This window comes from Delphinapterus leucas, chromosome 9 (assembly GCF_059928025.1).
Source record: "Delphinapterus leucas isolate spDelLeu-1000000601 "Yukka" chromosome 9, BTC_Dleu_Yukka2, whole genome shotgun sequence".
NCBI lineage: Eukaryota > Metazoa > Chordata > Mammalia > Artiodactyla > Monodontidae > Delphinapterus > Delphinapterus leucas.
The window spans coordinates 74,038,660-74,053,631 of NC_143137.1; the positions used below are offsets into that span (position 1 = coordinate 74,038,660).

A 14,972-nucleotide genomic window follows, 5' to 3' on the forward strand; every position below is an offset into this window, starting at 1 on the left:
GTATATAAAACAGATAAACAACAAGGTCCTACTGTTCATCACGGGGAACTATATTCAGTATCCTATAATAAACCATAGTGGAAAAAGATATGAAAAAGAATATATATACGTATAACTGAATCACTTTTGCTGTACCTCAGAAACTAACACAACACTTTAAAACAACTATACTTCAATAAAAAATTAAAATTAAAAAAAAGATGATAGTTAAATGTATTTTTCTTAACTTTCCATTTTAAACCAATGCTAATGGAGAACAAAATAAAGGGCACTAGCCATTTTGCATTAAAAAATATTCTTAGGGAATTCAGTATCAGTGAAAGTTTCCCCCCATCTTAAACACCCTCAGAGTCACGGAGCTTTAAGGGAAAAGATAGTGTGGGGTGGGGGACAGGGCAAGGGGATATCTTTCCTCTTTCAGTGTTTATTAAAGGTTTGTTTGCTAAATTCTATACTTGGCAGTTCCATTCCTTAAGCTGGGGAGCTCAGTGACAGCCTGAGGGCTCTCAGAACCACAGGTGGGACAGGGGAGGAGACTTTTTTCCCCCAAGAATAGTTTAAAATAGCATTTTTGTATTAAAACAAATAAAAATGTATCACGGAATAGGCATGACTTTTAAAGACAAAACTGGAGATTAATGAGAAAATCTCCTGCACAGGCAGGGTGGGACTGCACACCTCCAGGCCTCTGGAACAGGTACAAACTGGCCTCCACCATTAGTTAGTCCAAGTGAAAATTGCCAGAAGCCCTGCTCCAGCTTGTCATAACTCATGCCTGCACTCACTATACATTGACAACCCTAAACCATCTTTCTTAAAAAATTCAACAAACTTTTAACAGCTATGATACGCCAGGCCCTTCACACACAGGGATAATTATCACTTTGGCCTGCCACGTGATTTCGGGTGATCAACCATTGCCCTGGGGTAAATCCGGGGCCCTCCTAACAGAGGAGGAGTTCTACCAGCAGGCAGCTGAGGGAGGGCCAGGCCTTGTGCCAAAAGACTCAAAGGCCAGAGCTCACTCACAAATGCGAGGCACTCACCAGGTCCATAGGATCCTTCAGTAGCAGAGCTTAAATATGGGGGGCTGCCCACACAGCAGTGCTGCTGCTATGGAGGGTTTGGGGGAACGGGAGAGGGGGTTTGTGGGGAGGGACCCCTGGACCATGTCCAGCCCTGAGGATATGGGTTCAACTGGCAGGACACGAGACACCTGGGAAGGTGTCACCACACACCTGGTAGCCTGGGCTCTGCAGAAGCACAGTCCTCAGACCTCGTACTTCCTACTTTGGTATTCGATACGCTACTTTGTTAACGTTTTAAGTGCAACATGCAACCAGAACATGCCTAGATCTTAAGTGCAGAGCTTGGTGAAGTTTTACAAACTGCACCTACCCATTATAACCAGCACCCACATGAAGAAATAGTTTCTTTTTTTTTAGCTCTCAGTAACCACTTTATAATGAGTGAATCTACTGTCTGAACTTTGGACATCCGAACTTCAATGAACACACATTTTCGGGAATGCCATCTAGAAGATGATTTATAGTTGAAATAAGCAAGACCAAAGAAAGCTTAACTTAGAGGCTCTAAGTTCAGGACGAAAACAGTCATTATTTCAGGTTAGTTTTCATGAGTCCTGATTCTAACCTGGGCAAAAAGTGCCTTCTCTCAGCTAATACAGCAAAACAAATGGGGAAATGCCTTAGGAAAAAAATACGTGAGAGGTTCCCATCTATTGAAAATCACGCACATTCTACTAGATAGTAAGTACAGAACAGGGAAACAGCAATTAAAAACAGTATTGACTTCAACACAGGGCATACGGTATGTACCACCCCAAGACATTCATTGCAAAGTTTCTTAAATTTATTTGTTAATAATTTAAAACTTTCCAACATAAAGTACACAGCCGAATGAAACATTATACAGTCATTGAAAATGAAAACCATAAAGACCTCCAAGCTACTCAGAAAAATAGTACTGACAGTGCTAAAGAAAGCAGAATTCAAACAGCAATCATACTATAAGAGTTAACCAAAAATGGTGACTTGGACACAGGCAAACACTGAACGGAAAATGTCTAGAAAATGATGCCCAGGGAGTAGAGACGTAGAATAGTTCAATTTTTGTTTCCTTTTCAGCTTCTATGAACAGCGTATTACCTGCACAATACAAAATTCATCTAAAAGTCATTCCTATGTAAAAACTGTGTGGATCTTATTCATATTCCCAAGCTGACTTTTACAAACAGCATCCAAAGAATCCTACTCAAAGCATAACTTGTCCAGTTCCTTAAAAAGAACCAGACCAGCTGCTGCTAACGCCCCAGCCCTTCTCTTTAAAAGGAGGGGTAAAGGTATCGTAAGAAAACCCCAAAGCGCTGACATCCCCTTCTATTTAAATAGTTGGTTAAACTTGGTGTGTCCTTGCTTATCTCAATGGCAACGTAAGTTGAGGAAGGATTTCTAGCCTCACAACATTTCAGCGAAAGTTGTGTGACCTGCCAAAACCTGGTGATTCTAGCAGCAAGAGTCAAGCCCCGGCTCTGGAGACAGAATTCTGGCTCAGCTCCTTCCTTGCCAGGCTGCCCTGAGCAAATCACTCTATTAGGCTTATCTTTAAAATGCAGATAATACAACCTACTTCAGAGAACTACAGTGAGGATTAAATCTGTTAATATTAAGTACCTAGGACAGCATGACTTTTAAAAGGAATTGATCGTTTCCCTTCCTTGGAGGATGCGGGGCGGGTTGGGAGGCTGGGGAAGGATGACTCTTAAGGTCTTCTCCCATCCCCAAAACCCAAGGCCACCTAGGTCCCTATAGCTCAGGGCAGGAGCCAGCTGAGCTCTGGCAAAGGCAGAAGAGGCAAGGAGTTCCAGGGTGACCTCTGATGGCGGGGGGCTGGGGAACGAACAGCGTTTTCTGTCTTTGTTTCTTCCACCATAACTGACATAATATCTAGCACACAGTAGGTGCTGAAAGGACATCTGACAAATGGACTAACCCAGTCACGGGGCCTTCTGGCATAAGCTGATGATCATGAAGAAAAACAGGCAGGAAGCCATCAGCTACTTGAACTAAAATTCTGGTCCCTTTCACTGTGAGACTCCACAACTTATTTTTGCACTATACACGGGGTGCTGGCATTTACCACTATGGAAGAAAACTATCGTGCACGTTAACTTCAGCGAGATGCCTACTGTGCCTCTGAATGGTCCTGTTTAAAAACATTCACAAACCACTGCTTTTCAAAAGGAAAAGGAAATGGTCCCCAAAATATTTTCTTACCTCAATCCCTCCCCAAGTAGCCTGCATCAATTCCACTTTGATGCATAAAGCTATGTCCTTTACAAAACAAAACTGTATCTTGGACGTAAAAAGTCTAAACTATAGCTCGAAGAGAGTAATAGAGAACTCTCAAGGGCGATGTAAAACTAGGACGCCTAGACTACTCTATTCGAATGGCTTTATTGAACTTTTTTGTTAACTTACTGTACTGTTCCTAAACTGTTTTAAGTCACATAAGTATCTTACGGTTTTCTGTCCTGTGTACCTGACCAGATCGGAATTGCTGTGCTATCTGAGGTTTCTCCTGATCACTGAGAATTCAGCTCTTTTATGGATGGGAGGTCAACAGTACATCAAAACGACGAATGTGCTGGCCTTCTAAGAAGTCACAAATGACCCCCCTCTGTGACCAGTTTCTGGGGCTCTGGGCACACATTTTTTTATTTTTATTTTTTTGCGGTACGCGGGCCTCTCACACGCAGGCTCAGTGGCCATGGCTCACAGGCCCAGCCGCTCCGCGGCATGTGGGATCTTCCCGGACCGGGGCACGAACCCGTGTCCCCTGCATTGGCAGGCGGACTCTCAACCACTGCGCCACCAGAGAAGCCCAGGGCACACATTTTAAGCCACAGGATCAGATGGGTACACTCTGTGGCTGTGAGGTAACTATCAGAAAAATGCCTTTTCTCCTCCAAACAGCATGTTCCATGCACATTCACGAGAACATTTAGCATCATTTCCTTCTCTAAGGGTCCAACCTGCACCCTAGCAGTAGAAGACAGTAAAAGGACTACACTGACATTCAGGACCTCCCAGCCTCTCTGCTAGGAAGCTGAGGCAGTCCCATCCTCCAGCTCCTGCAAGCTTCACTGCTGAGCGCTCTCAGTAAGGGACCATCCCCTCATCTCTGCTGGCCATTATTCCTATCATTCAATACAAAAGCACAAAGACACAGTGGTCAGCCCAACAAGGACTAGAGCCCAGGGGAGGTGTGATCACTGTCAGAGGACATCAAATCCGACACACTGTTGAGGCTGCAGAAAAGCAGAGGCTAGAAAGGAGTTCAGAGTTGAAACGAATTTCTTGTTTCCTCCCTGCCTAGTTCCCTTTACTCATAACATCGGGCCTAAGCGGGTTTACTAAAGCCCCTTCCAGCTCTATACCTTACAAGGGATGGAAATTATATCTGCTGTAGGCGTTAGATTAAAACCCACTGCACACTGGGCTGAGCCTTCCTTCAGTGTGCACTCATGCCGCTTCAGGCCGCTCATCACACTGCTTTATGCATAAGGCTGAGGTACAGAGAAGAACCACACGAACTTAACATCCTGCTGGGCCTGATGTGTTCATTAAGTGCTCTTATTCGCAGTCACCTGCCCACCCCGTAAAACCACTCTCCACTCATTTAAATTAAGGAGGCTATAATACGCCCACACTTAAATTATGATGAACAGGAACATTTCCACTGGAAAAATCCTCACACATCTTAATTTGCCCTGTCAATTAGGTCTTTTGAGGGGGGGGGGAAACAAATCTGATCATCTTACAAAAGTAATTTGCCCTAATGGGTTCATAATGGGTCAGATATAATTTGTGGCTTACCGCCACATGGTAAATAGTTCACTTAACATTTTAGAGCTACCAAAAGTTAGCCTCATTATTTGACAATAAAATGTTCATCTCCAACTAAACATTCTGGGACATTTTAAAGTTCTTTTTTTTTTTTTTTTTTGCGGTACGCGGGCCTCTCACTGTTGTGGTCTCTCCCGTTGCAGAGCACAGGCTCCGGACGCGCAGGCTCAGCGGCCATGGCTCACGGGCCCAGCCGCTCCGCGGCATGTGGGATCTTCCCAGACCGGGGCACAAACCCGTGTCCCCTGCATCGGCAGGCGGACTCTCAACCACTGCGCCACCAGGGAAGCCCCATTTAAAATTTCTTAAGCAGGAACTGTGTATGTAAGTAGTGGGTGACGCAGCACCACCAGAACAACATGTTTCAGGAATGATACATCATCAAGATACATTTACTGATGAAATTCACAAGCTCCTTCCAGAAGGGTTCAAATCCTGGAGAAACCCAAACCTCCTAAAAGCCTAGGATACTAATTATATGGTAAATGTCAGTGGCAAAAACAAAAACAATAACTAAGCCTGTCCCATCACTTCTTGAGTTTGTTTTCCTTGCTTTTAATACCTCACTTAATTGGAGAAATTCAAAAAATACTCTTTCTCTTAAACATCCACAATAGATTTTTCTCAAGTGTCCACTTTCAGGAAGCCTTCCAGAAATCACCAAATGGCCAAAGCGACCATTAGTGGCTTGGTCTCTAATGTGCCGCCAGACCCAGGCAGGTGACAGCGTCACGGGCTCAGGCACCACCGGCCACCCCGGCAGCTGGGCAGCTGGGCCCCGGTCGCTTCACGTCTCCCAAATCCTGCGGATGCCCAGCACCCAGGTGGAGAAAGGAGATAAACACCAGCCAAAGGTACCGTGGAAGCAGTGAGTCAGAAGCGCTCACAAAAGCAAGAAAAAACCCAACCCTCATACAAAGCATCTCTGGGGCTCCTACAAGCTGCTTCCTTTCTAAAAGGTTTATTTTTAGTTCGTTGGAAAAAGTTTTTATTGCTTACCTCTGCATAAATTATGTATATTCATTACTAGAAAGTAGAGAAAAGCGCTTTTAAAAAGTAAAAAAGAAAACTGAAGCTAAGTCCACTTCCCACCACCCATTGTAATTTTGGGGAGCTTGTTAATGAGATTTTTAAGACCTAGTTAAAACCATAATGGGTACCTGCGGTGGTGCTGTATACATGGTTTGGGAGCTTGGGGCTTTTTGTTTTTTAACCTGGTCTAATAACGCTGCCAGTTCCCCCAAACGGTTACATTTCTTTAAAAACATTTCCAAAAGTTCTAGAAGAAATACAAAATCAACACTTTTTAAACCCCATTATCCAAGTTGAATTGGCCCGACTCTCGACTATGCTTTTTTAGAATATCACACTTAAACTCATCTCCATGCCAATGCCGGAGAAAGTGGGGGGCGCGCACCGAAAAAGCTTCCCCCTCCCCCAGTCCCACGAGCACCGCAAACGCAGTCGCTGCGCCGCTGCGGCCTCCCCGCCGGCACTGCCCTAGAGTTCATCCGCTCCCGGGGCTCGCGGCCGCAGCGACCCAGCGGACTACCCCGAGGCCCCACCCGGGCCAGCGGCGAGCGCCCGCGTGCGGCGGCACCCGGCCTCTCCGCTCCAGGTGGCACAACCGTAAACACCGCACACACCTGCGGGGCGTGCCCGCTCCGGCGTCGGAGGGACTCGGCGCGCCCGGACCACAACGCGGCAGCCGAGGGCCACGTTTCCAGCCCAAGGCGGGGCGCAGGGCCAAGCGCAAAGGGAAGGCAGGCCGAGGGTGCGTCCGGGCTGCGGCGGGCGGCCAGATCCTCACCTGCGAGCCAGTCGCCAACTCCATTCTTCCCCGCTGGGCTCCGGCCTCCACCCAGCACGCGGCCACGGGAGCCTCGCTCGCCACGGGGCCGCGCACGGAGGTCGCCCCCGGCCGCGCAGCGCGCTCGCTCCGCCCGGAGCTCCGGAGGGCCGGGGGAGGGGCGCACTCGGCGCCCGGGACAGGGGGAGCGCCCCGCGCCGCCCACTCGGCGCCGCGGCGCCAGCCCTCGAGGCTCCTCTTACAGGACCCAAACTTCGCGACCGGTGAACTTCGCTTTGCAGGCGGCGCAAGAGGGGCTGCAGCTGGGAGCCGCCCGGGGTGGCTGCCAATCTGGGGGCGCCGGGCTCCCCCCTGCAGTGGAGGGAGGGAGTGGAGCCGTCCGGCCCGGTTTTGCGCGGGAGAAATGAGAGGGGGCAGTCCCGGCGCAGCCTCCTGCTGGCACGCCCGGCTGCGGCGCCCGCCGAATCTTTGCAGGGTTTGTTCCAGGTAGTACCCTGGAGCGCAGAGCCTCTGCGGCAATCGGTGTCTCTGATCCGGGAAAGCGTTTTAGGGCTGCCTCAGAACTTGTTTTGTAGCTGTAAAGGGGCGGGGTTCTGACGCCTCTCAAAACATTCGCTTCGGGGTACGCTTTGCAAAACTGGCAACCAAGGCCCCCGGGGGGTCGGGAATTGCAGCCCCCCCCCCCCGGAACTTTAAACGGTCTGTTCTATACCATTGCACACGTGGGCCTTCCAGCCTCACTAGACAGAGAATTTTAGAGGTCAGGAAGGCTGATAAACAAATATTGGCCTAACACCTACTACTGTGTGTCCGGCGCTGTGTACGCAAGCTTGAACGAAAAACAGGCCCCTGCTCTGTTGGAGCTTACAGTCTGGGAACCAGCCACCGACATAATATAAATGTAGTAATGACGTAAATAACTGTAATAATATAATTAATTAACTTGATTAATCAACAGTGAATTCAAATAATACCTTTAGTTAATAATGGTGATAATAAGTTCAGTAATAGGATGCAAATAAATGTAAATTTGGAGTTATGATAGATACCAGGAGGGAAAAGGTAAGTGGTACTATGGTGGTGTAGAACAGGGGGACTTAATTTGATGCAGGTCAGGGAAGACTTCTTAGAGTTCTCAGGTATGAAGAGTGAAAAATTAAGTGGGTGGAGGTTTTGGAATGCTTGAAATAAGTGTTGGGGAGGGTGGTAGATAAATTGTCCTGAAATTGTAGCAGGTTTGCTATAAAACTTCTCTCAATAGTTGGCTCTACAGGTATTTCGTATTAATACTATATTTTTTTACCCTCCTACGCTGTTGGTGGAAATATAAATTGGTGCAGCCACTACAGAGAACAGTATGAAGGTTCCTTTAAAAACTAAAAATAGGGTTACCACATGTGTCAGCAATCCCACTCCTGGGCATATATCTGGAAAAAACTATAATTCAAACAATACATGCCCCCCGTGTTCACAGCAGCACTATTCACAATAGCCAAGACATGGAAACAACCCCAGTGCCCATCAACAAACGACTGGCTTAAGAAGATGTGGTGTATATACACACAGTGGAATATTAGCCACAAAAAGGAAAGAAATTTTGCCATTTGCTGCAACATGGATGGACCTAGAGAATATCAAACCAAGTGAAGTCAGACAGAAAGACAAATACTGTATGATATCATTTATATGTGGAATCTAAAAAATATGATACAAACGAACTTATTTACAGAACAGAAGTAGACTCACAGACATAGGAAACAAACTTACGGTTACCAAAGGGGAAGGGGGTGGGGATAAATTAGGAGTTTGGGATTAACAGATACACACTACTATATGTAAAATAGATAACCAACAAGGACCTACTGTATAGCACAGGGAACTATATTCAATATCTTGTAATAATCTATCATGGAAAAGAATCTGAAGAAGAAAAGATAGATATATAGATAGATATGGATATAGATACAAACTGAACCACTGTGCCGTACATCCGAAACTAACACATTGTCAATCAACTATACTTCAATTTTAAAAAAAGGAAAGAAAAAATTACTACATTTTTTGGAAAAAAAAGGACACAGCTTTCCAGAGTGTAGAATTCCCAAAGTTGTTATAGATTTATCCTTTTTTACTTGGAACAATCAAATATTTATATGTTAGTGCCAAGACTGAATCACATTTGTGGTACCAGAACATCCACGGACGTGAGGCAGTTACGGGTTTGTTGATTCTGTTAAGCCTCCAGGTGACTGCAATGAGCAGGTATATTTGAGAACCATTGCTCTAGTCCAGCTTGGTTGTTTGCAAAGTGGGGTTTTAAGACCAACAGCATCAGCATCACCTGAACTCTGGCGAAGAAATCCAATTTCATGGGCCTCATCCCAGACCTACCAAATTGGAAACTCTGCGGGTGGCGCCCAACAATTTGACTTCTGATCATCATCCAGGTAATTCTGATCCTGGCTTAAAGAACCACCGTGCTTGTAATCCAAGGTCAACTGCTTACCAGCTGGGTGACCTTGGGACTAATCATTGAGCTTCCTTTTTCCCCTCTGTAAAATGGGGCTACTGCATATCTGCCCAATCCATGCAACAGTATTCCTACAACGATGAACACCTGTAGAATCAGGCATGATTGTATTTCGAAAAGGCTAGAGTGGTGGACAGTTGTGAGTAGTGTCAATAGCGATAATCCTTCCATTTACTGAACGCTGACCACGTTCCAGGAACTGCTTATGCTTTATTTCACTCATTCATTGCCACAAACATGTGATGTACATAATCCTATCATTTTTCAGAGGAGGAAACTGAGGCTTTGAGGGCTTAAAAAACTTGCTCATGGTGACCTAGCAGAGCCAAACTAGAACCCAGATGAGTCTTACTGCTAAGCTCTACTCTCCCCTTTTTGCCTCTATTAGGGTAGCTTGGTGTATGGGCGAGGGGGAGTGATGGTCATGAAAGAAATTCAAACCTTAAGAAAATGGGAACCAGGTTCCTTATGTACTATCATCCCAACCTACTTATTCACTGTGCCTAGGATTCTGGTTTCTTCTCCCCATTTGTTTCTGAAAGTAATTATTTTAACATGTAGACGCCACTTTTAGCAAGTGTCAACGAAAATAATCAATGAACAATCAATAATAAGAATAGAAAAGAATTTTATCTGAGCCAAACTGAGGACTATAGCCCAGAAGCCCGCTTCCCAGATTACTCTGAGAAATTGCTCCAGAGAAGCAGGGTTTTTCAGCACAGTTTTATATCTTGTCAGAGCAAAGAACATTAAACAAGTCAGGGATACATTTCTTCAAGTTTCAAAAAAAAAAAAAAACCAGACCAGCACATACAGTATGGCCTTGGCACCTGGGAAGGGAGTCTTATCATTAAAGGAGAACCAGCATTGGCATTCCAGGAAGAAGGGCATTTAATCTTTATTTTTAACATGGATATTCTTTACTTCTGGTCAAGGTGCCCTTTTCTTAAATAATTAAAGCAGAGTTACAATGTATGTTTGATACACTGTAGCCAAAAACAGGCTACTGTAGTTAGCATAATATTCAAGTTAACTCATGTATAAGCCAGAATGACTTCCCCATACCTCAATATGTGAACATTTCTTTCATCTCAAGTATTTCTGCAGTCTTTTCAAGAGTCTTCCCCTTACCCCACCACAGACACCTTGTCTCTCTTTTCCAAAATCTACACATCATCAGGACGTTAATGTGACTAAATTGTCCCAAATGGTTGCTCTCGGTTGATTATCTGATCACCATGTCTTTCACAGCTTTCGGCACTGACCTACTTATCATGTCTCGATTCTTTTACAACTTTTGAGTCCAAATGAGCTCCTGACCTTGCTAACTGGAGCCCAGCATCAGAAAATTTCTGACAGCATAAAATTCAAGGTCTAATCTTAAGACTAAGTAATGAAAGCAATAACCATAAATTCCCAGTTGGGCCCAGGAAACAGAGTACAACAGGACTTGGGCTTTTCTGACAGTTACTTCCAAAGCAAATCATATCTATCTGTGAAATATGGTTAAGAGGCCATCTACTGTGAAAGCATGTTAAGTATGGCTTGTTACAGAACGTCGTTCTGCAAGCACAGCCTTGCCACACTCCTATTATAAACAGGAGGAGGTGGACTGTTTCAATCAGACCCGGACTAAAGAAGCTGGAATGTTACATTTTGAGGGGTTTTTTGTTTGTTTTTTAAGAAAAGCAACAGACCAGCTCCTTGTCTCTTTCCTACAATTGTTTCCACTCCATCTTTCCTCTCCACTTTCTTCCTAAACACTCCAAACTGTCAAGCATTTTATCTACCAGAGCTTGCAGCTCTCCAGGTGACTCAGGAAAGGCTGACAGGATTTCTTATGTAAAGAGACATCATTTTTGCAATTCCTTAGGAAAGCTGGGAGATGTGATGGTCACAATCTATTATATACTTAACATGCTTCCCCCATGGTAGGAAGAAAAGCAAAACAATCACACAGAAACCAAGACAACAATAATAATAATCTATGGAGTTCTACTTTTTCAGAAACGGCTCATGTTGTATAGACTGTTAGTGCCTGGAATGTACTCACAGCCTAAAAACCATGTTCAGAAAAAAGGTAAAACAGTGTCTACATTACAGCCAAAAAGGGAATTCAGCCACAAGGTTGAAACTGAAGGAAAAGGCAATGCAAGCAAACCATTTACTTGGCATCATAAATTCAGCTTTTGCTTTCTACTGCAGTCCCGTTTAAAAAAAAAAAAAAAAAAAAAGGCGAACTAAACCATCAAAAAACATTAATCAAAAGTCACAGGCTGAAATCAGCAGTTTCTGAAGTTGTTAACTTCTGGGTAAAACTGTAAGTGCTTGAAAGTGTTTAAGTGTCTTTAATCCTCATGAGATTCTTTAAACTGAAATCCTAGAACTGAGCCAAAGCATTTGTGTGCTAACAGCTTCTGCTCCGGCATCTTGATCACAAGCCTCCCTACCATAGCCGTTGTGCAGCGTTGTTCTTCCACGTTTCAGCTGCCACTTGGCAGTCACTGGAGATCTCTAACAGCCCCTCCCCACTTACAGCTTCAAATATACAGCACATTATGTGGCCCTGCAGCAAATATCCCATCTCTGAGTAGATTTTGCTTCTTTTGTCCTCTCTGGGGTCAGACAGAAACAGGGTTGAAATACACCTCTCAAAATGTCATTGTTAGTTGAAATACGTACTGAGATCATTGTTGATTCACATTGATGGGGGTCCACAACAGGCCATCCCAAATATGCCACTTTGGCATATTGATTATTTTGAATTAAAGTTACTTGAGAAAGAGCCAGTCCAAGAGGAACATGCTGGCCCTCCTTTGTTACCCTGAGAGCAGGAAACAAAACTCCCATGGAAGGAATCCTCCCTACTCAGAGGATGGAGGGCATCCTTCCACCCAGAGGAAGCTGTAAAAACAAACTTTGTTACTTCTTCATTAATTTGTTACTATAAGCCCAAATCCTTTTGTTTTGTCAAATTTTCACACACAATGGATTCTTCCTTGAAAAAGGTTTATAAACAGCCTGGTTCAGTCACTTCTGAGGTGCCATACCTATGGGACCTATATGCATAAAAAATTAAATTTGGGTTTTTTTCGTCCTGTTAATCTGTCTTGTGTCAATTTAATTATTAGACCAGCCAAAAGAACCAAGAGGAATAGAAGGGAAATGTTTCCCTCCCCTACAAAATGCAGTTGTAAGAAATAATTCAGAGAGAGTCTGTGTACCTTTTGCCCAGTTTCCCTCAATAGTAACATTTCGGTACACTACAGTACACTGTCCCATCCAGGATACTGGCATCGATTCAGTTCACCAATCCAATTTGGATTTCCCCAGCTTGACGTGCGTGTGTGTGTGTGTGTGTGTGTGTGTGTGTGTGTGTGTATTTAGACCCACCATATACAGTTTTATCACATGGGTAGATCTGTGCATGCACCACCACAGTCAAGATGCTGAACACTTCCAACATCACAAGGATCCCTCCTGTGGCCCTTTTATAACCATACGCCCGTCACTCCCACCTATACACCGCCCATATCCCCACTGCCTTAACCCCTGGTAACCACTAATCTGTCCTCCATTTCTAAAATTTTATAATTTCAAGAATGTTACATAACCTTTTGGAGAACAGTATGTCAGGTTTTGCAATGGGCCTTTTAAACTCAGCATAATTCTCTGGGGACCCATCCAAGTAGTTTATCAAATAGTCTGTTCCTTTTTATTGCCGAGTAGTAAAGTAGTCCATGGTATGTTTGTACCACAGGTTTTAACCATTCACCTGTGGAAGGACCTCTGGGCTGGTTCTAGTTTGGAGATATTACAGACAAGGCTGCTATGAACATTTGTATAAATGTAGTTTTCATTTCTCTGGAATAATGCCAAGAGTACACTTGCTGGGTCTCGTGGTAGTTACAACTTTAGTGTCATATGAAACTGACAGACTTTTGCAGACCAGCTGTAGCATTTCACATTCCTGCCAGCAATGAGTGAATGATCCAGTCTCTTCTCCAGGATCCAATATCCCGTTCCAGATGCATCTTCTCCTGCATTTGGTGTTGTCAATATTTTTTATTTTAACCATTCTGAGAGGTGTACAGTGATGTCTCAGTGTGGTTTTAATTTGCATTTCCCTGATGGCTAATGATATTGAACATGTTTTTATGTGCTTATTTGTCATCTTTATATCCTCTTTGATAAAATGTCTGCTCATGTCTTTTGCCATTTTCTAATTGGATTGTTTTTTTAACTGTTGCGTTGTGAGATTCATTTTATGTTCTAGATACTCATCTTTTGTCAGATATGTGGTTTGCAAATATTTTCTGCCAGTCTTTAGTTTGTCTTTTCATCCTCTTCACACGTGATTTCACAGAGCAAAAATTTTTAGTTTTGATGAGATTTATCACTTTTTTCCCCTAAAACATTCATAGTTCTACATTTTACATTTAAGTCTGTGATCCATTTTGCATTCATTTTTTCTATAAAGCGTGGGATTTAGGTCAAGGTTCATTTCATCCTCCTATATAGCTTAAGCACCATTTGATGAAATGGATATCCCTCTTCCACTCAATAGCTTTTGCATCTTTGTCAAAAGTCATTTGAGCATGTGTATGTGGGTCTATTTCTGGTTCTTTATTCTGTTCCATTGATATCTCTTTGCAAATATCACAACATAAACTGGAGCCGTATACCAAAAGCCTTAGCATCAGGTAGAGTGATTCCTCCCATTTATCTTTTTAAAAAATTTTTATTGGAGTATAGTTGCTTTACAATATTGTGTTAGTTTATACTGTACAGCAAAGTGAACCACCTATACATATACGTGTATCCCCTCTTTTTTGGATTTCCTTCTCATTTAGGTCACCACAGGGCATTGAGTAGAGTTCCCTGTGCTATACAGTAGGTTCTCATTAGTTAACTATTTTATACATAGTATCAGTAGTGTATATATGTCAATCCCAATCTCCCATTTATCTTTGTCAAGATTGTTTTAACTATTCTAAGGTCTGTGCCTTTTCATATAACTTTTAAAATAAGCTTACCCATATCTACATAAAATCTTGCTGGAATTTTGATAGGAAATGCATTAAGCCTATAGATTCCTTGGGGGAGAGTTGATATTGTAACCAGGCAGGCTGGCTTAAGAATTAGTGACTAGGAAATGTGAAGATTTAGAAATAAAGAATAGCTGCTGGACAGGGCAAATGGCAACAATTTAGACTATAAATCTGCCACACAGCAGAGTCACCAAATTCCCCGTTCCCTGAAAGCTATCGATAAAGGCCTGACACACATTCCTAAGTTGTTTTTACGGGAAGCAGAGCCCACCAGATGAAAACTGCTGACCACAAGCACAGAGACCCCAGACCAGTTGAAACCAGAAGACTGATGATGCTCGAAACTTCACCTTGATGCCAACAATCTGAGGATTCTGCACGAGCTGATCATGTACCCTGCAGCTCCCTCCCTCACAAAGCCTTTAAAACCTTTGTCTCCGATCAGCAACTTGGAGATGGTCTTAGGACATTTTTCCACCATCTTCCCAGATTGCTGGTCTCCTGAATAAAGCAACTTTTCCTTTTCCACCAACACTTGTCTCTCTAGTATTGGCCTTTTGAGCAGCGAGCAGCCAAATTTGGGTTGGGTACCGGCCTGGTCCAGTTACTATATCTTTCTTATGTTGATTCTTCCAATCCATAATCAAGTTATA

General features: G+C 43.7%; 1 protein-coding gene across 2 annotated transcripts in view; it reads right to left on the bottom strand.

Annotated features, from left to right (window-relative positions):
• The window catches only part of CDCA7L (cell division cycle associated 7 like), a 50,508-nt gene extending 43,350 nt beyond the window's left edge, over positions 1 to 7,158 (bottom strand). Inside the window, exon 1 of one of the 2 annotated variants that reach the window (XM_022587913.3) lies at positions 6,739 to 7,158. In XM_022587913.3, coding sequence (XP_022443621.1) covers positions 6,739 to 6,762 — 24 coding nt within the window. In that variant the 5' untranslated portion in view covers positions 6,763 to 7,158. The remainder of the gene's footprint in view (positions 1 to 6,738) is intronic. The other variant, XM_022587904.3, reaches the window with a different exon arrangement.
• Between the last annotated feature and the right edge of the window lie 7,814 nt (positions 7,159 to 14,972).